Source organism: Colius striatus, chromosome 15 (assembly GCF_028858725.1).
Source record: "Colius striatus isolate bColStr4 chromosome 15, bColStr4.1.hap1, whole genome shotgun sequence".
NCBI lineage: Eukaryota > Metazoa > Chordata > Aves > Coliiformes > Coliidae > Colius > Colius striatus.
Genome location: NC_084773.1, coordinates 13,256,683 through 13,284,495, shown reverse-complemented (window position 1 = coordinate 13,284,495; position 27,813 = coordinate 13,256,683). Strand labels below are relative to the sequence as shown.

Here is a 27,813-nt window from a genome sequence, read left to right as displayed (position 1 = left end):
AATAACATTTAGATATTTTGTTTTATTTTAAATATGTAGTTAATTCCACTTGCTGTTCTGACTCTGAGATGCTTTTGTTCTCTTACGGCTTTGAAAAAGGGACCAGCCTTAAAATGGAGATTAAGTAATTTAACTCATTGGAACACTGTATCTGTTTCTTAGAGGGACAATGCAGAGTCTGATGGTATACACCTTGATGAGGGTAATTTTGTTTTGATTTGAAGAATAGGGTTAGGATGATTTGAAGGATGGTGTTAGAAGACAGTTACCAGCTTTTTCACTTTAAATATAAACTAGAATTCTATGTTTAGATAAAACTATTGCATTTTTCTGAATATTTAGTGACAAGTAAAATGAGGTCTGAGAAAGAATATACAGTCACAGGTTATTATAATCCAAGTAACATACTTAGTTTCAAACTAGCAAGGAGATGGTTTGAGACAGATTCTGGGCCTAGTAACCTACAGTAATCCTGAATTTAGGTTCTTGACTATTAAAAAAATTCAAAATACCTTAACAATTGATGTTTGTCTGGGGTGTGTTTTGGAGGTTGCATCTTCTTTTAAAACATCTTAAGCCTGGATGAGATCTAATTGGTGCCTTAAACCATTATTTTTCAATGTGCATCATTCTCATGATAGGATAAAGTCTTCCAGGTAATATTCAGCAAGATTTGCATCTGCAGACCTAGAGCCAAGTCAAGAAGAGTCAATGTAGGAAGACAGAAAAAGTGAGAGGACTACTAAATAGGTGATAAAGAATGGTAGGGGAAGTGGAGATCATTTTGGCAAGGAGGGGAGTGTGGAGGAGGGCCTCTCTCTTTCCATACATCTCCTTTTTACTGATCACTTTGGGCCTGCTAATAAGCGAGTTATTCAGCATTACTATTGCTTTAAAAAAACAGAGAAGCAGAATGATGAACAAAAATACATTTCTCTGACTTGTTTCAGAAATAGCATATTGCTTTCCCCTCAGACCAGAGCATGCTCATCAGTCTGCCAAGCTCAAATTAGATAAAATTTGCATAGTGAAGTGAACAACTGTCATAAAAAGAAGTATCTCCTTCATCACTGTGTTGTGTCCTCTGAGGCTAGTATTATAGGATTTGTGTTGCAGTAGTGTCTGCAAATGAACAGCTAGTGTAATTGCTTATTTTAAAGTGCAGTTACAGGCAGTCTTAATTTAGTATAGCACAGTACCTTTAGCTTAATAGACTGATGAAACATTGTGTCCAGTCTGTACAGTATTCCTTTTTCTTCTAGTCACTTCAAAGATGAACATTCACTTTCTGTGTTGTGGTAGTTTTGCCTAACTTTCACGATACACTGGAAGTAATTATTTTAACCAGTGTCACGTTGTCATCGTTTAAATAAAACACAGGTCTGTTGAACCAATAACAGAAGAGAGAAAATCATGGAAGGAAAAACTAAGTGGAGAGAGTAACAATCAATAAACAAAAAAAAAAATAAAGAGCCAACAGAATCAGTTCCAGGCATAAATAACTGCATTGTAAGGATAACTTGTTTAGATTGTTGAAAAGAAGTAGACACTCAACTTTCCACAAATTAATACTCATCAAAGTATTTTGTACTGAACAAATTAAAAACTATTTTCTAGAATTATGGTTTTCTAAATGATTTGGCAGAGTTAGCCATCCTTTAGAGGTGCATGCCACTGGGCCTTAGAGTAGAATTTAATTAATACTTGAAAGTAAGAAAGACAAGGTCATTTCAAAATTAAAAATGTTAAAATAGAAGTTTCTGGAATGTTATGAATATTTATAGCCACTTTGTTTTTTGAAACATGAATTTCTAAGAGTAATGAAACACATTATTCTTGATAAGAGACAATACCAGGTTATTATTTCAGTTGAAGAATTGACTGCAACTATGTTGGTATCTTGTAGAGAGACCTCAGGTATCACCAGTTGTTCTTAATTATAGCAATCAGGTTTGATTCTTTTTTTGTATCACTGCTTTTTTATGGCTACTGTTTAAGGGGACTTTGGTGGGTTTTTTTTCCTTTAGTCTTTCCAGAAAAACATTATCAATTAAAAATTCCATAATAAAAGTAAAGCTGGTTCTTCACAACTTGTTCTGTAGGTCTAGGTAACATATCAGTCTTCCTGATCCCTTACTTTGTAGAGATTTGATTGACATTCAGTATAACTAAGTCTGGTTTTAGGGCAGAATACAGTGTTCTGGATTTCAGATGATCAAGAAGCCAGTTAAATAATGTGATGTCTCCTGTGAGACCAATTTACTCCTAGCACATAAAGTAAAATATACATGAAGTACAGACTGCTCCTGAATAAGAAAACTTAAGAATCTGTAAGCATAGCAAATCAGCTGAACATTGCTGTTCCTTCATTTTTCTGTCTTTAAAATGGTGATAATGATAATACTATCTAATGTTTGTGAAGCACATACTTTTTATGGAGAAAATGGCACTACAATTGCTAAGTACTAATACACTAACATAATAACCGTTAAGCTTGAGCAGAGAATTTGGATTTTGACCAGGGTACAAACATTTCAAGTAATACTAAATTGTATGAGAGTTGCTCTTTGCTTAGCAATATCAATGAAATACCTGCTTTCATGTTTGATAAACTTCCAACTTAAGTAATTAGAAGGAGAAAAACACTTTGATTTTAAGAACAAGCGAGCCTGATAAGTGAAGCATCCTTTCAACAGTCCAGCATCATTTTTTCTAAGTTCATTTTAAGCCTTGAATTAAACCTTAACAAATGCTTATAAATTATTGTACATACAAAAGCAAAGTGAATAGGTAATCTGAGAAGATGAGTGTATCTGTACTGTTGGGTAGTTGCAACCATTTACTTGCAATTTCACTATAGTTACCATTGTGAGGAGAATAGTCAATCAAAGTTGAAGATATAAAATAAAATTGAAAATTGAATTGGAAGGCAATCTTACTTTCAAATGGTTTGCAAATGTAGATGTTAAGTGTGAAATGAATGCAGTTAATGACCATAGCTGGGAGACTTATGCACCTGCTGATCACAGGAATATTATTATAAATGAGGTTGATTTTCCTGTTGACTACCTCATTTTTCTCAACATGGTCTCATTACTTTTCTATCATATGTCTGACCCTTAGATATAAATACTCAAGCACAGACATAATAAAAATACATTAACTCCTATATAGATTTCTTAATGCATCTTTGAAAATCAAGATGTGTGCTGCAGACGTTTCTTACCTTTGTAGGCTTAACGTAGGTTGTGCTTTTTGATAACAGAAAAAAAGCTGTTTTACCATGAATACTCGAGTCATTTTACAGGTGAGAGTTCTCACGTTCTAACTCCTGTTGTCTGAATTATTTTGGAAACAGTTTCATCAGACCCTTGTTTTATTTTTATTTTCCAAGAAGCAATGTAACTGGAAAGTTTAAAGGTTACACCAACTCTCAAACAATTGTCATTCTTCTTCTTAATAAATTACAGAATTTGAAGACAACATTCTTTCTCCAATTTTGCCAGTTCTTCAAATGTTTTGCCTACTTTTGCCTGCGCAATATAAATATCTATTATTTTAAATTTATATACTGAAATGAATTTTGAACTTCTTTAGGTATGGTTATAACCATGTAACTAAGGTTTGCTGCTTCTTTATAGCATATGTACTATCAAAAAGATCTGAAAGACAGAGTCTCTTATAAATTGTATTTTTATCTAAATGAATGTGTTTAGTATTGCACTTTGGAATGTAACTGAATTGTAAATTTACTAATGGCCTTTTTATTGCTAAGGTATTTAATATTTTTCAGGAGAGGGAAAGATAAAAATATTAATATAAAAATAAATAATGAATTTAAATATATTGATCTGATATTCTAAAGTGAACTTCATTCTTTTATTGCCAGTTGTTTGGAAATATGCACGACTTAAGTCTAGGTGCCTACTGCTTTGTCATAATATCGTTTAAAGCAACATTCTTCATTGAGAATAACACAGATAGAGTTTCAGTAGAAATAGTATTTTTATTTGTGTTTCAGCACTCAGGTTACTGCAACTACCTGGCTCGTTACCACATTTGCTCAGCTGCTCTAGACATAGCCGGGAGATCTATAGGAGTTTCACTACTCTGGTTCTTTGAAGTTCTTTGCTGCCTCAGTTTCTTAGCACTTCAGAGCAGATTGGAGAGTTTCTGAAAACTACATCCACAGGTTTTTTTATCAAAGGATATATGAGAAGTGATGGATGAAATTAAGCTTTGATCTGGGGCACAGGCTTAGCTATGCAGCGAACTGGCTCATGATCTTAGGTGACTTATTTCACATCTTGCTTAAATTCCTTCAAAAGGAAGATCAAGCCCAGAATGCCTGCATTATGAGACACTAAGATCTTCTGATGAAATCACTTTCCAAGGACTTGATGGTATTTTTCATCTATCCATAAATTTATGTACAACTGATAGTGAAATCTGCTCTGTCAAATGATAGCAGTGGTGACGATATACTGTTCTTCCCCTGGCTCGGTAGTGAAATTTCTGCCTGAAGTGCATGTTGTTTATGAGAGGAACTGATAGTCTTTCAAAATGAAACAGCTAGTGAACTTTCTACTTTGTTTTGATTTGCCCACCCGTGTTATGAAGGTGAATAGATTTAAGATGGAATTGTCTCAAAGTGAGAGGAAATAATGAATTCTGGAAAGCTGATGGACTTTCTTTGCTTTGCATAATGGCCTTAATGACTATGGGGAAACAAAAAAAAGTGTTCCTGTGTTTTTATCACCTGTACTAGTAGAACTTTTTGATATTTACATATTGTAGTATATTTTGTACTGTTGATTAAACTCTTGAATTGTCAAAAATAGATGAAAATAGAGTGAATGCCCTCCAAATTTGACCTGAGAAAACCTAAGAACATTGTTTATCTGCAATTTCTGAGCATTTCATTAGTTAAGCTACAGATAGTCCTTTACTAATGAAAAGTGTTTTCAGTAATTAAAAAAAAAAACCTACATAGCAGTCTCACAATTTTTAAGTAAAACCCAGCATTTAAATATAATGATTATGAGTAATTATTTTTAACAACACAAAGTAGTGACAGAAAGTTGTTTATTGTAATTATTTGTCATCTTCTCAGAGGGGCTGCTAATTAAAGAGAAATACCCATCTGTTAGAAATAGGCTTATTCAAAAATAATAGGTAAATTAATCCCCATACAGACTGCAGCCTTTAAAGTAATGTCTGTTCTCTGGTACAGTAAGTTAGGACTGCTGGGGGATATCAAGGTTGTGCTGCTCTTGTGTTTTAACCCCAATAGGCTGCTGAGCCACACAGAGCCACACTTACTTTCCCTGCAGTGGGATGGTGGAGAGAATCACAAAAGTGGAGAAAGTTGTGGGTTGAGACCAGGACAGTTTAATAGGTAAAGCATGTGCAACCAAAGTTAAATAAGGCATCTGCTGCTTACCATCAGCAGGCAGATATTCAGCCATCTCCAGGAAAGCAAGGTTGTATCATGTGTAACAGTTACTTGGAAAGACAAACACCAAAATTCTGAGCTTCTCTCCTTCCTCCTTCTTCCCCCAGCTTTACGTGTTGATCATGATGTCATATGGTATGGGATATTCCTTTGACTAGTTGGGTCAACTGTCGTGGCTTTGTGCCCTCTCAGCTTCTTGTGCACCCCCAGCCCACTTGCTGGTGTGCTGGGTTGAGAAGTAGAAATGTCCTTGATTCTGTGTAAGCACTGCTTATCAGTGAAAAAAACATCCCTATATTATCAATGCTTTTTTCATCATGAATCTAAAACATAACAGTATACAAGCTACTCTGAAGAAATTTAGCTGTATCCCAGCAAAAAACAGTACAGTTTCTCACAAGACTTAAAGAAACAGAACATAAAAATGAGCCCCTGTCATCTTAAAGGCAGCCTAATCTTTGTGTTCATGGCTGAGGTCTGAATCTATTAGAAATGTTAAATTCGGTGTCCTTTGAGATGACCTGAATAGTGAGCAATAAACTTCTGTATTGTAATTCACAATTGAAGATATGTGCTCAGGAAATAAAGCAGACTTTTAAAGCTGACAGAGAGTTTATGTAAAATGACAGAGACATTTTTAGGAAAAGAAAGCAAATGTTTTTCTAGTTAGCAGGTGACAATATGTCCCAAGGTAACACAAGCTTAAGGGGCAGAAACAAGTGTGATCATTAAAGTTTACTGAGTTCTCAGTTCATACAAATTGAATTCTTTCATAGTCTGCAGGGCTATGGAAATCTAGTGAAGTATGTATACTATTGAAATAAAATTAGCATGTAAAGTGATTTTTATATATGCAGGAATATAGCCACCAAGTTTGAATTTCATCTTGTAAAAGAAGTAATTCTTAAATTCCATATTTGCTGTCACTGACATTATGGTTCTGCATATGAATAGGGGTTTTTGTGATTACCCAAAAATTCAAAGATACTGGATTATTGAATTGACAAATATCTGTTCCATTCTCTCCTGCTTTTTCTTTCATAGGATAACTGATTTAGGAAATATTAAAAGAAGATTGTATTTATCAACAATCCACAAGGAGTTGTCTGTAACCCCTCTGCATGCAAAAATTCCCCTGTTCATGGTCAAGCGCAAAATAGTAGGTACCTTAGGAATATTCCTTGAATTGTGGTTGATAACACTTTAATGCTTGATCAACCTTAAAGTGTAGGTCTATGTTTCTTAGTATATCTGAATGCACATCTGTCTTCTTTTAAATGGTTATCTGCCTTTTTACTGTTGCCTTTACTTAGGGAGTATGGTGCTTTCAGTGATTAGATAAATCTTTTACATGGCTCTGATAGTTTAACTTATTGTATACACAAGTTGATCATTATTATCAGTATGATTAGTTGTGAATAGGATACAATATGTGGTTTGTTCCATAACTAGAACATAGTTTACTTTTTCATATGCTAGCTTACTGTATTGTATTCATTTCAATCTCAGCAACAGAAATATGAGGTATAATTATATACTGAATTTTCCATTGGTGACTTCCAAAGAAGTATTTTTTTCCTTTCAAAATTTCGGACTAAGCTGAATAGTAGTGTATGCAACTAATTTTTTTTCACACACAAAAAAAAATATTTACTCTTTCACATTTAGAAGCTGGGACTTTTATTTTTACTTTTAGAGGCTGGTACTTTTATCATAGACACTTCATTTATAATAAACTATACAGTAATACTCTTCTGCAATGTTTAGTGTTTGGGTTTTATTAAAGAGTGTTTTTTCTCTTTTCTAGTGGTGCAATATGTGTATTGACTTGGTAGCATTCACCAGTGAAATATTCAGAGGAGCTGTCTTCCAGTCTTTGGATGGAATTATTATTTCAGCTAACTGTAAACTGAGAAAGATCTTCACTTTAAAATCCAAGCCGCAAGATACAACCGAGGAAGATGGTGTGTTATAATTATTATGTAGTCTTAATCATAACTGTTCATATTATAAAATGAAAAGCTTCTTAGTCATTGGATTTGCAACTGGAAAGATTACATGATTTCATGAAAATTAAAGTGGTAGTGCAGTATATTGAATCTACTAGTGTTAGACTTTAGGCAACTAATTAAATGTCTGTGCACTCCTCTATTTTAAACATTCACTTCCTTGGAAGTATTTTATTGAAGAAATTCTGGCAAGGTTTATCAAGTAGAGAGCTTATTTTAATGAGAGTATCTCATACTGATAGAAATCAGATTTTGCCCAAGAAAAATGTCTCAAAGATAAAAACTTAGCAGCATTTACTCTTTGTTTTCTTAATTTTGGACATTGGCAACTGCTGAAAGTTGTTTTTTTTTTTTCAAATAAACCAAGACAAAACTGTAAAAAATCAGAATTATATGGAACAGAGCTATGAAACTATCATAAACACCTCTTAGTGATCTTTAGTCCATTTATCCTAATGTATACTTGTTCATTAGGAAAACAATGTTGGTGGTGAGCTGAAAAATGATAGCAGAATATTGGTCAAAAGTTTACCATTCTCCAAAGTAGCCTCATAATCCCAAATCATGATTTTCCAATAGAGATAACTTTATTCATTTCTGATATTTGAAGTAATAGAGGAGAAACTGAGAAAACACAGCTAGTAGCTAGTTTTTTTAGAAGAGTCTTAGGTATAGTTCAACTTCAGTTTCACTGACATTTTCTTTGTGGAGCTTTTAAAGAACATACCTGAAAAAAAAGGATTCTGGTTTCTGAAACAGGGGTAGTTAACAGTATTGTAAGTGTAACAAAAGGTAAGATCTGTTTGGAAAACCTGAACCAGTAAAGGAGAGTATGTGATCATTGTGATTACTGCTCTTTTGTTTTCATTGCTGAAGTTGGGGAAAAAAATTAATTCAAAAAATTACTAGGGAGAGAATCTGGTAAATTATCATCAGAAACTGCAGTTAAAGGCTTCAGTGGCTTTAATTCCATTTCATTCCATCAGTGTATTGTTTTCTCTCCTCCACTGTAAACAGTTCTTGAAATGTACATAAATGTTCTAAATTAGTTCCAAAATTCCAAAATGTAGTTAACATAATGAGTAGACAGCTTTAATAAACTTTATGCATGGTAAAATATTGCATTTTTAATTACTGGATTATCAATTCTATGATTATTACACAGCTAGTGGGCATTAGTATTTTCTGGATGCTTATGAATTTCCTTATCTAGACAAGTCTTAAAATTGCATTACAGCTCAAGGTTTGGCTGTATTAAAATAACTCTAAACTTCATAGCCAATTACAAAAAAAGTAGTTTTTTTCTTTTTATTAATTAACTTTCAGTTAATCATGATTTGATAAAACATTTTTCCTCTCAGATGATTAGACCAGTTAGTTTAGCTCCACTGAATGCAATGACATTGCAGCTTGTAGTAAGTGTCAAGTTCTTTGCTCAAACTTCCTTGGTGGTGGCAGCAGTGATTTCAAGGTGCAAGGTGATTCCATATTAGCTCATATACAGTATGTTTTGCATTCTTGAAATGATAGCAAGTGGAAAGGAGAAACCTAATATACTAAGAAATTATTTCTGTATTAGATCATCGACGTAAAAGGAAAGAATTCATCTTTTGTGCCCCTGATATTGAGGCATATAGGCTTAAGACGTACCTAGTTTATGGTTTCCTTAGTAATCTCGAGGTTACATACGAGGATATTATCACTAAGAATTGTCTTGCAGCAGTAAATAATATATTGACTTGGTGAAAAAATGGTTGAAAAAATTTGGAATGAATTTGGATCAGAACATCAGAAATGGTTCTGACTTTTGATACTTTTCCTTATAGAGAATAGCTTTCATAAAGTCTGTCTGTATTGGTTATTAGATGGAGAGCAGAGACAATGAGGTAACATTCCACGAGTGTCTGATGTCATAAGAATAGACTGGGTGCCAGTTTTTTATTTTATCATGAAAGTGTGATAGTGTCCCAAGTCTGGAATTAAAGCTTAACAGATTTTTTTTATTTGCAGGTATGCATGTATGGGACTTCTCTATTTGCTATTTCAGTCCCACTGATATCAATACCATATCAATATCATGTTCATTTTGTCTGAAATTCAGTATATCGGTATTAGAATTAAAGCTAAGTTGTAATATAAATTAACAACATTTGTTTTGTGATTCTATTTTGTGTGTTCACTTGTCAAATCAAAGTTGGTTTACCATGGCTATTCCAGCCATTGATGCATATTTCTTAGTTCAAATGCATTCAGGGGTTTTTTGGCCTAAAAAATATCCAACATCATTTCAAACTTTACATGCTGTTCTCTTAAAAGTGAACAACTACAGTAATTATTTCAAATTACTATAGTCTATTATTATAACATATGAACTAAAGCATATGTAATCTGACAAGTAATCTTAAATCAAATTTGATTCCATTATGTGAATAGAGAATTAAAGGGTTTTTTTTTCATTCTAGATAAGTGTGTTGTTCCACTTAATCGTCATGAGCCCACAGATGTTATTCCTCGAACCTGCCAGCTAAATACTGATGTGCCGCAAGTTACACAATTGCTGGACCTGACTAAAATTCAGAAAGCAGAAATAAAGTGCAGCAGATATCCAGTAATGGGGCAAGAAACAGGTATCACGTTGTATTAAAATACTGTGAACACAATCTATACGGTATGCATAAAAATAATGGATATTTTTGCAGAGGGATATGTTAAGAGTTCCAGTGTCTTAAAGTAGAATATAACAACTCTTGCATAGCTGTGATATGAGGAGGTAGAAAAGCCTGTTCTATAGTTTGAGATCCGTGTGCAGACTGAACAATTCTAATTTCTGTAGGATTTGTAATAACAATATTTGAGGTGTGTCTTCTGAATCTACATTGAAGTGGGGCTGTTCACTGCTTTTTAAAATATGTTTACCTTAATGAAACTCTTCTAACAATAAGACCACTCATAGTCTCCAGCTTATACCCTAAAGGAGAAAATCTTGTCTGATTGGTGTCTTGGAGTTATTTGAATGTTTCTGTATGCTAGAAGACAATGAAACATATAATTTAGACTTTGGCAACATTTCATAGAAAGGACTTATTAAAGAAGTTAGGCAGTCGTGTGCCAAGATACAAACCATTGACTTGGATAAAAACTGGGAGAAAAAGCAGAGGATCAAATTTAAAATTTTCATTGTAGCTGAAGGCTAACAGCAGGAAGCATCAAAAGATTTTTGTTCTGGGATCTGTACTGTTGATTATAGTTATGAGTAATCTCAAAAGAGACATGAATAATGTGGGAGCGAAATTTCCATATGATACAGATGCTAGGTTAGTAATGAGTGGGACTTCAGAGAGTTTTAAACTTGTAAGATGGGCAATCCCTTTATACTTATTCATGACAAACACTGCAGAGCAAGTAATGTGCAGGAAACATCATATCTTGCTAAACAAACTTTCAGTTTACTCTTTTTATTTCTTACGGCCACTGTGTTGAAAAATTATGAGCTCGGGGCTACTGTATCAGTAAATGTGTAACATGATGCTATGTAAAATCTGGCTTTGATAAATGCAAACGATTGTACATTGGGGAGAAATGTTAAATATGTTTCAGCTTTAAAGTGTCAAAATTAAATGACTCAAGGAAGGAAAGTTATCATCACCAAAGATACAGCTCACTGGAATTTTCAGATTAATAGGTATATAGATTTTAAAAAAGCTAAGATACTGGGTAGCAGGAAGTTCAAAATCATATGAAATGGAAAAGATATCAAACCTTTAAATCAGTTTTGCATTATTATCTGAAATACTTCATCCGTTATCAGTTAAACCATTTCAGAAAAGATTTCACAGAAAATGATTCAGAAGGTAGCAGCATAAGTAAAAAATACTCACGTAAAGATATGCTGAAACATTAAAAATTGACTTAAGGGAGTTTATAAAGTAACTAGTGATACAAAGAAAGTTCAATAAAAACTGTTTTTCCTGTCATGGCATAAAAACAAGACATCATTTGGTGTGATGAGGTGTTTGAAAATTAAAAACTGACAAAAGAAAATAGCACATTACATGGAATATGATTAAAATATGGAAGCTACTGCTACAATAAGCTGGTGAATTATAGAAAACACTTGGCTATTTATATGGATAAGAATAATGTCCACGTCATATTTAGCACCAGTAAAAATGTGAAGAGAAAGTTTACTTTTGTACTTTTATGTTTTTCCAACTTTAAGAACCATGTTGAAGGCAGATTATTTCATAAATCCCTCCTGAAGTTATCTTGTGCCATTTCTGTAACATTTGGTTTCAGCCACTTGTTTGAAACCAGATGTTAGAGAGGTGACTGGCCTGTTGTAGAATAGCACTTCTTGTGGTTTTGTATTTAAATTGGCGTGTCTGCCTGCATAAAATTTATAAACCAACAATTAGAAATTGTAGAAGCACATACCAAGATTCGAATATGAATTTGCTTAAATAGACTTGGCTCAAACAATTGGTTGCTCTTTACTACAGCTACTACTTTGCTTTAAAACTGTGTGCTGCTACCTACCTGCAGTAAAATTAATAGCAAAGTTTCTCTAATGTTAATGTCTTTAAAAATAATGAACATATCTTCAAAACAACTTTGCAATGAGATAGATCATCCTTAAATAACAGCAATAAAATAAGAGACAGATTGTGCTCATTAATGAAACTCTGTAGTTGTAAATTTTTTTCCTAAACAGCAGCCTTAAGGTAATTATGTAAAAACTGAAATAACATTTTTAGCTATTGACAGGGTTTGTTGTGGTTTAATGAACAAGTATTTTAAATCAGTTGTTGAGTTTTGAAGACAACAGCTACATTTCCAATGAGGAAATAAATCAATATAGAAAAGAAAATGTAATTTTCATCATTAGTACATTTCATTGATTAGCATTCTAAGCATATAAAAAATATAATTTCCTCACTCCCAAGATATTACTGATTTTGTAAATCCAGTTGCCCATAATGAATCTGTCATCTTTTTTTTTAATGGGAGATATTCTGTAGATCCATTTGCAACAGTAAATATCCTATAATGTCTGCAAGCACTTCTTAAAAAAGAGAGTTATAATGGATTTTAAACTAAGAATATGTTGTATGCTCTGATTCATGTACTTCATGAAGAACTGATCATTTCACCCCTTTTAAAAACTTGAATTGATTGTTATTTTCAGCTTAACCTGTGACGTACATAAACTTATTACCGATAAGAAATTGGGTGAAAGCTCTCTCTCTAGGCAAGCTTTTTCCTCTAGTCTTTTGCAATGTTATTATTGGCTTCTGTATGAGACACAAGACCCAGCCTTTAATTTGGCCCAAGTAGTAATTGCAATATCTTACTGAAGTTTTCCATTTCCCCCTTACTCTGTACTAGCTTTTGAGTCATTGATTCATCATACTAAAATAGGGTAGGAGGATATCTTTTGAGAAGGAAGTAGGTCTGAAGTAGCTTAGAAGTGAGTCTGAACACACAAATTAGATAAAGAATCAATTTCCAATACATCATCTTCAATGCAGACAGTGCAAGAAGTGGTGCTGTACATCTGGAAGATATCTTTTTATTCCACTGGTTTTAGTACTTTCTTAGTCTTGAGGATTCTCAACTTTAGTGTTTGAATTCGGTGAATAATCATTTCCATCATTGTTGTTAAAATGCTCTAGAAATATATGTGCAAAGTATTGACCAAAGGAATAAAATAAATTATGGGGAATGATAACTGCTATTGAGATTTATTACTATAAAAGACAAGACTGTTACAGCCAACAATAGTATTTAAGGTGTAGCATCTCATGAAACTCTAAAGAAAAATAAACTTTCAAAGATTTCTTTGAGAACAACCTTGGTAATATGAAAAGTTTAAGAAAATAATTTAAAAAACTTATTTTCTTCTGCTTTTACTGGAATATGAAAAAAACAATTCATAAAGATTTTATCATCTACACTAAGCTACCATGCTGATGCTTTCTCAGGTTGTTAACTTTTGCTTTCTCTTGATATACCTCATTAGTAAAGGCAGTCTTTGGCCTACAGCAGCTGAAGTGAGGAAGAAGGGTTGTAAATTTTTGCATAGAGTAAGAACTTTCATAGATTTATATCTTTAAATTGCATTCAGATTTTTTTTCCACATACAAATACCATTTTTATAATATTAAAGGGCAAATAATATTTTCAGAGTATTGTTGCCCTGCAAGTAATCAAGCCAAAGTCAGGCTTGATTATAAGTTTGCATTTGAAATAGTGGAGGAAACACTGGAATTCAGTTTCTCAGTGACTGTATTCAAACACCAGTGCTTCTTGGTTGGATTATCAAGATACAAAGGACCATAAAACTTGAATACGATATATATATCTAAATATCTAAACATAAAAAATGAATGTTCATTTAAGTGAAGACTCAGGTTTTAGTGTCCAGACTGCAAAGATATATAGTCCTTAGGTGTATATAGTAAAATAATTAGTTAAAACATATCTGCCATGCGTGAAAATATAATGCCTTCACTTTAAGGTTTAATCTTTATTTTTAATCCCACTTTATGAACATAGCATTTATTCTTCAGACATACTTTTCAAATTTCAGAAGTTGCCCTTCTTGAAAATGGAACTTTGGTATGATTAAGTACATTTTAATTGGGAAATGTTTTTATTTGCTAAACTTTTTGTTTCATTTTATAATCAAAAGCATAAATTATTTTTAGTATCATCCACTTTTAATTACACATATTATTTCATTAAGTCATCAACACAGTTATGTGTAGATGGAGGTAATTAATTGTAGTCAATTAATATGTTCATAAAGAGAGGTTTTCATGCAAATCAGCTTTTATAATTGGAGGTAACAACATCCCAAGGTAGTCAGCAAATTAAAGAAATTGATATTAAACCAAGACAGGCCATCAAATCTTGCAAAATGGCAGCTGTTAACAGCAACCAAATGTCACATCAGGAAAAAAAGGAAGAAGGTAATGGCAGAAAAGTGGATTCCTTTGTGCTTATTAGCATAGTAAATTATTATATTTGGTGACTAATGCATGCTCTTTTTTCATTTCCTTAATGACACTGCAAATAAAGCTATCTTGAAATAAGATTAAATAATTATAAAAAATGCTTAGGAGAATTGACACAATTTTGTTTCTACTTTATTGCCTTATGAAGATGTCAAATCTCTGAAGTGAGATAGGAATTTGACACTGAAGTTGTAAATTTTAACTATAAAAAAATTGTAAATTTTAACTATAAATTTATATGAAGATACCCTTTTTATCAGCTGCAGAACGGAGAATTCACTGACAATCTTGGGAAACTAAAAAAGAGGAGAATAGGTCTGATACGCAGTTCTGCAACCCTGGTAATAAAATTAATATGTAACCATTTCACTGGTTTTCTCTCTGAAATATTTTTCAGACTGTACACCTGTGATCCATGTTTTCTTTTTGTCTGTCTTACAGACTGGTTGGCATTTTCTGTGCTTGAAAATTATAAAATTATAAAAATGTATATACATTTTAAACAAGAAAAAAAATAATTAAGGTGGTAGAATATTTTAAGCAGGACTACAGTATGTTTGCAATATTAGGGCTCAGCCCTGGTATAATAGACAAAAAGTTCCTCACTTGTATGACAAAATCCTTTTATAAAATGTACATTTCCTATTCCTACATATTTCTAGGGATTGTGATATAAAGTAATGTTGTTTTAATGTATGTTTAGCATTCATAATTCTTAATTACTATGTTGATTCATTTGTAAGTACTGTAACTTTTTAAAACTATTAGGTATCTTGGGTAACAGAGGACAAAGCAATATACGCAGCAGTAAAACTCAGGATGTGTCACATATTGCATTTGGATCAAAGATCCTTGGGCCACCACCATCTTCAAACAAAAAAGGCAGTACAAGGATATCTGGAGAGGTAAGAAGACTTAAATTGCAACAAAACTGCTGGCATTTATGCAAAAGAAGAAGTTTTTTTCAGAACTGATTTGAGACTGTGTGTGGAGTGCTCTGGTTGTGGATCTCCAGTGCAAGTTACTGTAACTGATCTAATTTCAGCATTAGGCCTACAGAGTTCTCTTCCTCCTGAAATTATTCTGTGATTATCATTCTTATTTTTCTAAATTTATTTGATCTAGAATGAAATTTTGGTGTGTTGACAAATATTTTTCCTTATCATGAGAGCTATGATACAGTGCAGAAGCTCTGCATTTCAGTATGCTAAGTGAATGATGGTTATCTGTACTGTAGCTCATCTGATGCTGTCAATTACAATGCCAGGGAAGACTGCTGGTCTCACTCTGACAGCAAACAACATGCAGGCTTTTAGGAAACTGCTCTGAACTATAATTCCTGTTAACACCATGAAGAGAGGATCTAACCAATTGAAGCAGACTCTTCTGTAGGAAGTCAATTGGAAGTCAATCGAAAGCTAATATGTAAAATGAGATTCCTTTCTCTAAAGAAGCACAGACTCCTGCTAATGTCTAGAACAGCCAGAAGTTTAACTGTCTTATTTTCCAGATAATGAATGTTAATTTCTTTTTTTTGTCTTTTCTTTGCCCTGTTTTCCTTTTGCTCCATTAAAAGAACCTTGCCTGTTACTAGACTGTAAAGATTGAAGATTCCACACAGAACTCTAAAGTTCCACACTACCATAAAGTTTCCTGAAAATATAATATTTAAAATATATGTTTGGAAACATTTCTTTGAAAAATAAGGTTAATTCAAAATGTGTGTTTACCTTTTAATATTTTGAAAGCTGTTATGGTTTTGTGTTTCATTAAGAAAATAATTTACATTTCAAGGTAACAAAGACCTTGAGTAGCAAAAGATCATGCAGACTTCATGCATCATGTTCAGCAAAAGAAACTGAATCCATACAAGACATTGAGAGACTGGAGCTATCATTCTCACCATGTGATGATTCTATAGAGCAAGGGGGCAAAATAAATACTCACCAAACAGCTAAAGATCTTTGTCAAAATGGTAAGAGCATAAACCAAGGAATATGTAGACTTCACAAACTGCCAAAATCTTTGCCTGTTTCTTACTTCAGAATTTAAGACTTAATTCTCTGTTTTTTTCATCATCTACCTACCTTAACTACTGAAGACATTTCTATTAAATCATTACTTATTCTCCCATATGAGATTGAATAAATGCTCGTTCTTTCTGCAGGTATTAATATCATAAATGTTTGAGCCAGGGATGATAACCTGCTGAAAGTATCCACGGGTTATACACATATTCTACTTTCCCTCATTCTGTGTGTATAACTCAGGTACTACAGTGGTTCTTGATTATTTTGCAGACTTTTGCAAGCCTGTTTTTTATAACTTCTATGGTTAGCCCTTCTTCCATACCTAGTGTTAAATTTCTACTTTCTTATTCTTGCTGTCCTACAAGGTTCCTGTGCTGTTTGGAAAATGTTTTTATGCCAGGACAATGCTCTTTTTCCACACCTTAAGTAAGAAAAGCACACAATATGAGTGAGTGTTCACAGGCATTTCATAAGCTTCTCTGTTGTATTTCAGACTCTGCAATTCAGACTCAGAAAACCTCTGAGAGTGGAAGAGCAGATTTTCAGTTCGCCTTGCCACAAGGACCATCAGCAGACAAGAACAGTCATAGAAGATTATCTGTAAAAATTGAAGCTGAAAACACATGGGAGATAACCAATGGTATGGTGCTCATTTTATCTCATTTTACATCTCAGTTCTGTGTGACATGGGGGACTATCTGTTGTAAATTTCAAAGGACCCAGAAGCAGTTCACATAAAATATAAATGTCTGTGTTGTTAAGGATTATGGAAATCAAAAACCTGGCAACAGAATTGCTTTCGAGCATTGATAAAGATTTGCAGGATTAAGCAGAGTACCAGAGCAGGGAATGAATAAAAAAGGAAAATTTCATGCTTTCATGATTAAAGGAAAAGAACTAAAAACAATTTATTTTAAAATCCCTGTTAAATTTAATGCTAAAGGCTCCAAACATCAAATGTATAAGAAATTTTATTTGCCCTGGATAATAGTTTGGGATATTAATTATGATACCCGTGTAATATCAGCTGTGGTTTTCCCTTTCACACCTCTCTACCAAAAAATGTGGATATTTCTTGTCATGCATTGTCAATCATCTTGCTTTGCATGTATGTGGAAATTACATTGTTGTGGCAAAAATAGCCTTCATCTGTATGAAAAAATAGTGTTACTTTCTATTAAAATGCTTAGCCACTCACCACTTGTAACATGGGCAGACTACTCAAATGTGCTCAAAATTGACCAGACAAGTTTTCCTTCATATTGTGAGGTATTTCCATTTCGTTCCATCTTTGGGATGTTTAGAAGCAGTTACATACTATGGCAATGTCAGTAACCCGTAATTGCTATTACAGGTTTCATAATTTGACTGAAACAGATGTAGGATGCCAAGGCAGGTAGAGCCTTCTGGAGAATTTTAAACTTGCTTCCTATTTACCTCAATTTTGACAATTCTGGGGCTGGCATCACTTGTTCTTCATCTTGTTCTTCATCTAGAACACCAGGGCCTCTATATACTGCTAGAATTTAAAAAAAAAAGAAAAAAGAATGAATCCATGTTATTTTATGTAAATATAAGTGGTAAGTGATATGAAAAGACAGAGACTTGGGGCAGTAGACTGGCGTGTCTAAATGCCCTATTGTAAATTCAGCAGCAGAGTACTGAGGATGAAAGCTGTATCTAAGTACTGCTGTTTTACTATTTGTGAGAGTGAAAGCTGTTTCTATAGTCTTAATTGTGTGTAAAGGCACAATGTGAACTTGTAAGGTACAATTCTCCAAACTTTTTTTTCTTCATATATTCATTGCTTGGCACTGGTAGCTCAATTTGCAGATTTGAGTTTCTTTTCAGTACATGAAGAAGTCCAACTATATGTACATGACAATGGTTTCTTTATCCTGTAGTACTGGGTTAATCTGTGATGAAAAGCTTCCCGTAGGCAACCTCTTCATGGGAAGTCCTCTTCTCTGCTTTGTTGTGAACTTCTTCCAAAGTGAGATAAACTTCACCTCAGGGAATGACAGGCATTCTTTGAGGAAAAGTTCACAGAGGAAAGAAGGTAATTCAAAAGCTTAAACCTCGAACAAAAGATGAGGAACCTAATAGTTTTAAATAAAATTACACCATTCAACATATACATCTGCATGAAATGACACAGAAATAATTTACAAAAGTGATGTATACGCTGACATTACCAGCCAGGAGAAAAAACTCCTTCTACCCATTTCTTAACAAACTGTTTCATGTTTGCATTTCCATTTTAAAAACAAATGCTTTTCTTAAAAAAGCAAATTATGATTTCTGTGATGACTCAGATTGTAGCGGCAGTTTGTGCACGCTGCCAGAATCGTAACCCTGTAAGTCTCAAAATCAGTGTTTTTAGTCAGGAAGCTCCCAGCAGCTCATCTTGCGTCATAGTGCAAGATCACAGTGCACGCTTGGTTCACTAGTGATGACTCAGCCAAAAGCATAGTCCTAACACTTCTGATGAAACCTTGATGACAAGTCATTTGCACAAAACCACATTTCTCGTGCAAGCGCAAGCTTACATGATTTCTAACTATTTATACTGAAGTCAAAACAAGTTGTATCCACAAGAATCTATCACATACTATTCTTGTCACGAGGTTTTAATATTTTTAAGCCCTGTGCAACCATATCACCAGTACTGCACTTGTTTTGTCATTAGCTTGAGTAAATATTCATTTAAATTTCATGGGAGGAGGGGAGTTTTCATAAGTGATTCTTCATATTACTTTAGAAGTTAGTCACTTCTATTTATAATAATATGTTTTAGATTTATTATAGCCCTCAAATCACCATGTCTTCCATAGCAAATGTGCAGTACCTTTACCAAGGTAATTTTTTTTTAAGCAAGGGAAAAAATAAAATGATTGAGCATTGCTTACAGTTTGTCAATCTTATTTATGCAATGCTGAAACCTTCATTAAAATGTTAGACTGCAATTAGAAGCTTTAGCATAAGTCTGACTATGTAAAAGAACTAATTAGATGTTTAGGTGATCATTCTTGCATTTATCTTGTTTGCTGCAATGTTATGATTACATAGTAGTTTGCATATTTTGCTAAGAAGATACTGCAAATTATTCATTACAGTTGACATGGAAATGCTGAGCTAAAGAAATTCCTGTATAGTTTGTGGTGGAGAGGTAATGGGATTTGGTTTGGTCCAAAACATCCCAAATCTTTCATTCTAGACTATTTACAAAATGCTACACTGACTACAGGTTTAGAGAAGTTGCTGAACTCCACAGCCAGCATAAAATGTCATCTTAAAGCTTTACAGCCTTCTGTCTTCCTCCTGCGTGTTTCATTTAGAATAAGTACTATGGTATAAAAAGTAATACTTGCATTTAACTTTTTACTAACTCAAGTTTATTTCTTCAACATGTCTAGAAATGAATGTTGATCTTTACAGAGAAGATCAGACTGAGAAAAAGGAGAATATTCAGGCTAAACATTATACAGACACTGAATCTTTTCAAGTAGTTCTTTGTATTTCTGAAGTACTTTTGATCTAGATGTGTTATTGGATGTCTGTGGCAGGGCCAGGAGTAGGAGTCAGGAGCTTAGGCTTTTACTTGCCTCCTCTTCACCAAACACTTGACAAAAACTGATACTTGAGATTTCTTTTTCGTATTTTGATACTGCATTCAGAATTTACGACAAATCTCAATACTTCTTAAAATTTTGCTTTGGAATTCATTATGAAATTTTATCTGTAATGACATCTCCAAATTAAACAGCAGCAACTGCATTAGAACTCATTCTAGAATGAGACTAGAGCAGGTGCAACTGCAGTTAGGGAATTTGGTGGTTATTAAGTCAGTAGGCCACAATAAAAATCAAGCTACTCCTCTCTACTCATTCTCAATCCTCTGCACGTGAAAATTAGCAGATTGTCATGGAGTTATACACTAAATGTATAAGCATACCATAGAGGGCTCATTACAGGGGTCTGAGCATATTTGAGAACTGCAAAGACAGCATGATACATGCCACATCAAATTACATGACAGGGAAAAGGTGTTCTGAATATTAAAAGAAGTATATGTTATACATCTCAGTCTTGGTAACTTAAAAAACACAGCTTATATAGATGTATAGATTATAAGTGTAGTGAAAGCATATAAACTGGAATGTGAGTTCATGATTAATACTGTGTTTTCTCTTACGATTTCAGAAGTTTTATTCACTTACCTTTTACATTTAATTTCAATTACCTGACTAAGAAAAATACGGTATCACACAAGTGTGACACAATTTCGAGTGATCCAAGACAGGAGAATTCTGCTCTGATACTTCTTTGAGAAATTTGTAGTTACTAGTCATAATGAAAGGTCATTGAGTTTACACAAATGAAGGGTGATTCTTAAAAGTTGAGAATAGTCTCATGTATTTCTTCAGGCTCCTGAAAACGCTAGTCCAAAATATCTGTTAAATAAATGGCAGTACTTATATGTTAATTTATCAAGTCTTTTATTAAATAAAAGCAAGATGAGATTTCTATGTATTCACAAAATAGATTTTTCTATGTACAATAGACAATGATCTAATAGATTCTTTTAAACTATCATGATTATCTAGTATAAAAAGAGTTTACTTGAAAAGCCTTGGGGCTTCTAACTATAGAGAGATGGGACTTCTAACTTTCAGTAGAGACTGAAAAATATCGTCCTCTGGAACTAGGGGCAAGCCATAATGTACAGTCCCTACTTTTAAGATATTAACTGTAGTTTGGTGTCTTTACTTGGTATTTTCAGTAGACTGGGAAAAAAAAATCTCTGCAACCCACTAAGACAACAGTTTCTGCTGGTGCCTCGTTACTCTTTCTTTTGCATTCATTTACGGTGAGGGGACTTTTTCCCCCTCAATCCGAATCTGCTGAAGTGACAATTATATCTAACAAAACTAAAGAGAGTAGCATACAATAGTAAACTTACTGTCTTCTGTGACAGCAAGCCTTTTATTATTGCAGTACTGCTTTATTATTACTTTTTTCATATTTTTATTAAGGCTTTCTGAATACGGTTGGTGGTAACTTTGTTTTATAGACCCAGAAAGTTTCAAGTGAATAATCCACACCACACTGCCTTTAATGAAGATAAGGGAGTATTGCACACTTGAGCAATTCTCCTTTTCTCAGATGCTATTTGAGATTGGTTTTAATCAATCAAATTGACATTTTTTTCTATACCATCATTCTGAACAGTAAAATGTAAGTTAACAATAAGAGTATAAAAATGGCCTTTTCATGTTTATCTGGTGCACTCGATCTTTAAATCCATTTCTGTAGTTTATTGTTTGTTTTAAAATTGGCAGATTAGTACTGCCTGTATTCAGAGAAACTTGGTGAAACAGATATCTTCATACATTTTTCATGTCACACTATTTTTCATCAGAGCTGTGGTTTGAAACTGAATTCTAAACCATAAGTTCTGAACATAAAAGAAAGTGCAGAATTTCAGCTATGAAGGAGCAGATTGTAATATTATGAACTTTCCACTGTGTGTGATTGTTTTTAAACTGTCGACCCCAAAAGACACCTATAAAAAAGGGATCAATAGCCAAATTTAATAAAATTATGTTTTCCTAGAATTAAATTCAGCTGAACAGTTCCAAATCTCAACAGCTAAATAGTTTCAAGATAGGCAAATGGCAGGCTTGCATGTCATGTATCATAGCTTGTGTATTTTTTGAACTGTGTTCTAGAAATGTTTTGATTAACCTTGTCTCTCTTAGAAAGCAGCCTGATCTTCTTTGCATCCTTGTCACTATTCCAGCTGTATAAATCTAATAAGCAGATTGTTTCTGTATTAGAAAAACTTATTTTGCTATCCAACTTCCAGAGAAAACAAGAGTGACCAGGGTAACATACAATTTACTTATTTAACTTTAAAATAAGCATTGTACATTTCAGATGAATGGACATTTCCAGAAAATTGCGATGAGAGCGTTGAGTTGGATAATAGTGAGCCATTCATAGCTACTGAAGATTTGGCCTGCCATAATTTAACCTCACCACAGAATGCCTCTGAACATCACAGCAATGAGACAGGTGATCAGGAGGTGAATAATAAAGACATTTTCACATTTTCATCAAGACCTCGATCAGCTCCTCATGGGAAGTCTCCAGATATGTCACCAGAATGTGACATTTTCCCCTTGGATTCAAAGCAAGACAGTAACGGATTACATGGGAAAACCCAGATTGAAGATAACTTTCAAGGAACTGACAGCAGTGAAGAGGTAGGCCACTTTGTACGTGTAATTCTTAATAAAGTGGTCATCATTCTAAAACTCTTAGGATGAGATTCTGTCTTCAAGCTAGACAGAGAGTATAAATCATCCGTTCCCCATATACCTACAGGTAGATTTGTCTTTGTCGGGTTGCTGTGTCTAACTGGATACAGGAGTGAAAATGCAGGTGTACCCTCTGTAACAAGTGGACAAAAGAAACCTAACTCTCTGTCAGCCCCTAAGGTAACAGAGAGTTGTGAGTATTGTGCATCATTACAACAAAGATTTTTAGGAAAGCCTGCATCATTGATCTAAGCAAGATGTAAGTCCATTATGAATGAGCAAGTGTGCAGTAAATAAGGCTTCATTGTGCCTTTTAAAACTGTAAGCAGGGACCGAGTTACATAATAGCATGATAGACTGAACTGCTCTATAGTCCATATTTCTGAGGACCCAAATTGCTTGCTACTCATTAAAAGAAATAAAATTTTCCTTTTTTTCTGTAGTTGTGACATTTTCCCATTATCTGGGGCAATGTATTATTTATTAAACTAAGGTCTTCAAGACCCGCCTGGATGTATTCCTGTGTGACCTGATCTAAGTGGACCTGCTTCTGCAGGGGGGTTGGAGTAGATGATCTCTAAAAGTCCTTTCCAACCCCTACTATTCTACAATTCTATGAAACCCATGGGACTTATTCTTTCAAACAAAATTCCAGAATTTCAGAACTAAATCTGTTTTAGTCAAGCTAATAGTTCTTGAGCAGTGCTATATGGGATACTATATACTATATGGTAGAGGATCCCTATCTTCTTTAAAATGATTTAAGGTATTATATAAAGTAAAAACTTTTCTTTGATTATGTGCCAGAGGTGTGCTAGGGAGCAGCCTCTGTTTCATTCATTATCTTTGGATGAAAACTGCGTTAAACAGTATCAGAACTGCAACTGGAAATGTGTTAGACTTACAAAGCTGTAAGATAATGACATTAAACAAATCTACAGCATGCTAACAAATTATCAAGAGGGGTTTTTTTCTCAGTCTACTACATTATTAATTCATAGTTAAGCCTTTCTTTGATGTGAAAGAAGTCACTGAACCAAGAAATTACTTAGCAGTCGTATTTTGTCCATATTCATCCTGTTCCTTGTACAGACACATTCTGTGTCGCTTCTTGAAGTCAACTTTATATTGATGGGCTGGATACACATTGAATATTCAGATTGCTCTACTTTGTATTACTGAAGTAAACTAGAAAACAAGTTTCATTTCAAGCACTGAAAATACAGGAAAGAGGATTCTGGAAAAGCAGAACACATTTGTGTTTCAAGGAAATTTCTGAGTATGGGAATAAAACTATAAACTTCCAAAATCTGTATGATTCATAAAATTGTGGGATTGTTTGTTTGAATGTGCATTACATTCTGTGTAATCTTGTCCTGAACTCGGTGAAGTCAGTAACAAACTTGGATTGATTAAATTTATAGTAGGACTGCACCTTGTCTGAGAGGCATACTGAAAGATGATATTTCAACGTCTTATTGTTTTTTTAAATAAAGTCTTACATCCAGTGTGATAGCATATTGCAGAGGACCATGATGAGATGAAGATGAGACTTCTCTCACCTTTTCTTCCTTAAGAACTTTGACACAAACACTGAATGTGTTTCCTCATTATTTTTCTTTCCTTGTGTTTGGGCTTGCTGTTTGTTGTTGAGATGAGATATGAGTGAACATCATACACTTGATTATAGGATGTTTTACAGAGACATTGTTGGAAGCATGAATATGCTAACCAAGTGGGATATTCAATGATACTACCAGAGGAGACAAAGTGACCTCAGCAGGAGTTACTCCTACATTCAAGTTGAATATGCAATGTGAAAATATGCAACATTAATAATTCAAAAGAAAAACATCATTGTCATGGACTTTTGATTTACTTTTGGTTTACAGTTGTAATAAATACCATTGAAATTGTGATTATTATGTAACACACATGTTTGGGAGGTTACCAGCATTCTAAATTTGGAATGACGTTTTGAAGTGTCTTCTTGAGATGTAAGAATATGTTTGTGGTATACTCGGTGTAGTTGCCAGGAAGAGCAGCTGGTTTTCAGAGTCACTGATGATTTGATTGCCTAATTCAGGATTAGACAACAGAGGTTAAAAAGTCATTTTGAAATTTTAAGGTTATGTAAAACTGTATAGTGTGATGGAGAAAGGGAATCACTCTTGCTTTGTTTCCTAAATTCAGGATGGCAACAGTGAATTAATCCAGGGTACTGAGAACCTGGATATCAGTCACAGCATGCAAGGAACATCTAATTCAGCGGTTTTTGAAGAGGTCCCATTAAAGACAATGTCAGGGAGAAATGAATACTGGAAGAATAAGGAACACAGCAAACGTAACCTCGAAGACATCATCTTATCAAAACCACAGAGTTCCACTGTGAGAAAAACAGATTCTGTTAGCTCTCCAAGAAGCTTAAAGCCTACCTTTTCTCTTTCTCCAACTGGAACTAAATCTGAGTTCTTTAAAGTAATTCCAAACGTATCTGAAAAAACTGAAAGACATGAAGGAGTTTCTGATCAATTAAAAAGATCCATCAGTAAAGAGTCTCTCAAAAATATCTCAAGAGAAAATTCATGTCTGACACCGCAGATTTGTGTAAGTGATTTTTACTTTGAAATTAAATTATTAGATTGTATAGAAATGCTGTGTTAGATACACCCATTTGGATGAACTGAGAAATAATGCATCTTTCTTCCAGTTATATTCTGGTTTCATCATAACAGTATTTACTAGGCAAAATCTTACGAAAGCTGATTTTGGAGTCTTTTTGTGGCACACAAAATGGTACACCAAATGAAACAGAAATCACTGAGATTTATAGATTTAAAAAGGTGTCACCAAGCAACTCCCATTTTGGAAGTACATGGGTTAAAAAGTAGTTTTCAGCTGAAAGATTACAAAGAAAAATTGACTAACTTTGAATTGATATAATAATAATGAGTAACCATATAAAGAGCTTTAGTGTAGGTACTTCATAGTGTCTGTGCAACAGCCTGAAAAATAATACATTTTGTGTTTGAGGGCCAGCAGTAAGGCTGTGCATAAGCTAAATTGCCAGGCTACCAAAGAAATTGTTACATTCACTGATGTGTTGGTTTATTCCTATTTTTTTCTTCCTGAATTCTGCCTTTGGAAACATGCAGCAATTTGAAGAACAAGTTTGTGAAGCTAATTATGTTCTCGAATATTTCCTAATAGTTAATTCTTCTCTTTTCAGCTTATCAGGAACTGGAGCTTGAGAATCCAGTGTAGCTTGTGAATCACAAACAAGACAGCATGTTACTGTTCCATGTTTTTGGATAGAGTTGTTTTGGGCTTAAAATTACTGCAGAGTCATATGTTTTAACATGTGACCTCATCTCTAAATGTGTTACGAGTAGATCAGATGCATTTGTGAGCATCTGAGAGTGGAGCAGGCCAAACTTCAGAGACTTTTTTTTTTTAGATGTCATTTAATACCCAATGAGACCAAAGATTTACGAAGCCAACCTCATCTGTCCAGCAGCACTCAGTCATAGATGGCTAGGGGGAAAAAAGTGCAAGGACAGACCAAGCATCCAATGATATCTTGCCAGAATGCCCTCCAGGCTTCCATCCAGCAGTCCACAGTTTAGCAGTTTCTTCAGTGAAAGGTGTTGTCTTTGTGGTAAATAACTGGCACTGGGATATTTTTTTTCCACAGTTTTGTGTGGTGGCTTTTTGTATCTATTTGGCCTTTGCCACATGGCAGTGAATTTCAGAGTTTAACTGATATTTGGGGGAAAAAATAGGTATCTAATTACACTTATTTTGAGCGCATTGTCTCACTCCTGATGCTTTCTCATTCTTATGTTTATTATAAGAAACAAAAATCTTTTTAATTATTATTCTTACCTGTGCCACTTACCATTTAATGCCTGTGTATCATATTCCCCTGCAGCTGTCTCTTTTACAAGTCAAGGACTTCTATGGTATTTAGTCCCAGGGTTGCTGGTTTGTGAAACTTTTTTGTCATTTACCCAGGGAAGCTGAATCTAGCTACTGCATGATCATCAATGGAAGAGTGGGTTTGGGGTACTAACATCTTATATTTTTATTATTTTTTTTAACTATGGCAAATATTTTAAAAAGCTATGTGAATGTGGCCTTTTTCTAACAATATACATATGTAAAGCTTGTTTTGTGTCTGCCACAGTTGCTTTGCAGGAAGAAACTAGTGTTCTAGGTCCACACAAGTTTCAATAAAAGGAGTGCTGGCATATAATATTGTTAATTGAAGTGTGAAAACACTGGAGTCATTTTGTTGGCTGTGGGCATGTAATTATTTTATTTCCATTTTAAAATACTCTTCATTTTTTTAAGAATTATGTACAAAAGGATAGTTTTGTGTGAAATTGTATTAGAGTGAGTTTACATCTGAGCGTATGGAGGACTGGTAAAGAAAAAGAAGTGCTTAAACAACTTTTCCTGCCATCAATTTGCTAACTACTTAATACACTTTAAGGACCTGATTGCTTGCAATGTTTTATTCATGTTTTAATGGAGTTCTCCATTATTAAGTTCAAATAATTTTAATTAAGAAAGAAGTACAGCCCTCTGGGTGATATTGCAAGCATGTAGATAGCTGGTAATTAAAGTTTTCCACACATATAACTACATTCAAACATTTCTGAATAAATCATTTGAACCTAGAAGATGCAAATGTCATTATATATGAAAAAAAATCCTTTAAACAACATGTTTTGTCAATCTAGCAAAAGTTTTAAGTGCTTAATAAAAATACTTTGTCATAAGGGGAGGACACTCAAAAAGGCAAGATAAGCTATTAATTACTAAATGTTAATTTTTAGACAAGTTTATGAGTATTGCAAAATTACTTCTTACATCAAAAGTTTCTCCTAAATTGCAAAGTCAACTTAATTTTCAATTCATTTTTCAAATTGACTAACACAATCTAAAATTTGTGAAGAGGCTTTTCTGTAGTAGTCG

At 33.7% G+C, this 27,813-nt stretch overlaps 1 protein-coding gene across 1 annotated transcript in view; it reads left to right on the top strand.

Moving 5' to 3' along the window:
- CFAP20DC (CFAP20 domain containing) overlaps positions 1 to 27,813 on the top strand; it is a 60,706-nt gene that overhangs the window by 9,096 nt on the left and 23,797 nt on the right. The window contains exons 5-12 of the mRNA XM_062008553.1: positions 6,500 to 6,614; positions 7,263 to 7,419; positions 9,927 to 10,091; positions 15,249 to 15,385; positions 16,275 to 16,455; positions 17,004 to 17,150; positions 22,451 to 22,779; positions 25,027 to 25,440. Coding sequence (XP_061864537.1) covers positions 6,500 to 6,614; positions 7,263 to 7,419; positions 9,927 to 10,091; positions 15,249 to 15,385; positions 16,275 to 16,455; positions 17,004 to 17,150; positions 22,451 to 22,779; positions 25,027 to 25,440 — 1,645 coding nt within the window. The remainder of the gene's footprint in view (positions 1 to 6,499; positions 6,615 to 7,262; positions 7,420 to 9,926; positions 10,092 to 15,248; positions 15,386 to 16,274; positions 16,456 to 17,003; positions 17,151 to 22,450; positions 22,780 to 25,026; positions 25,441 to 27,813) is intronic.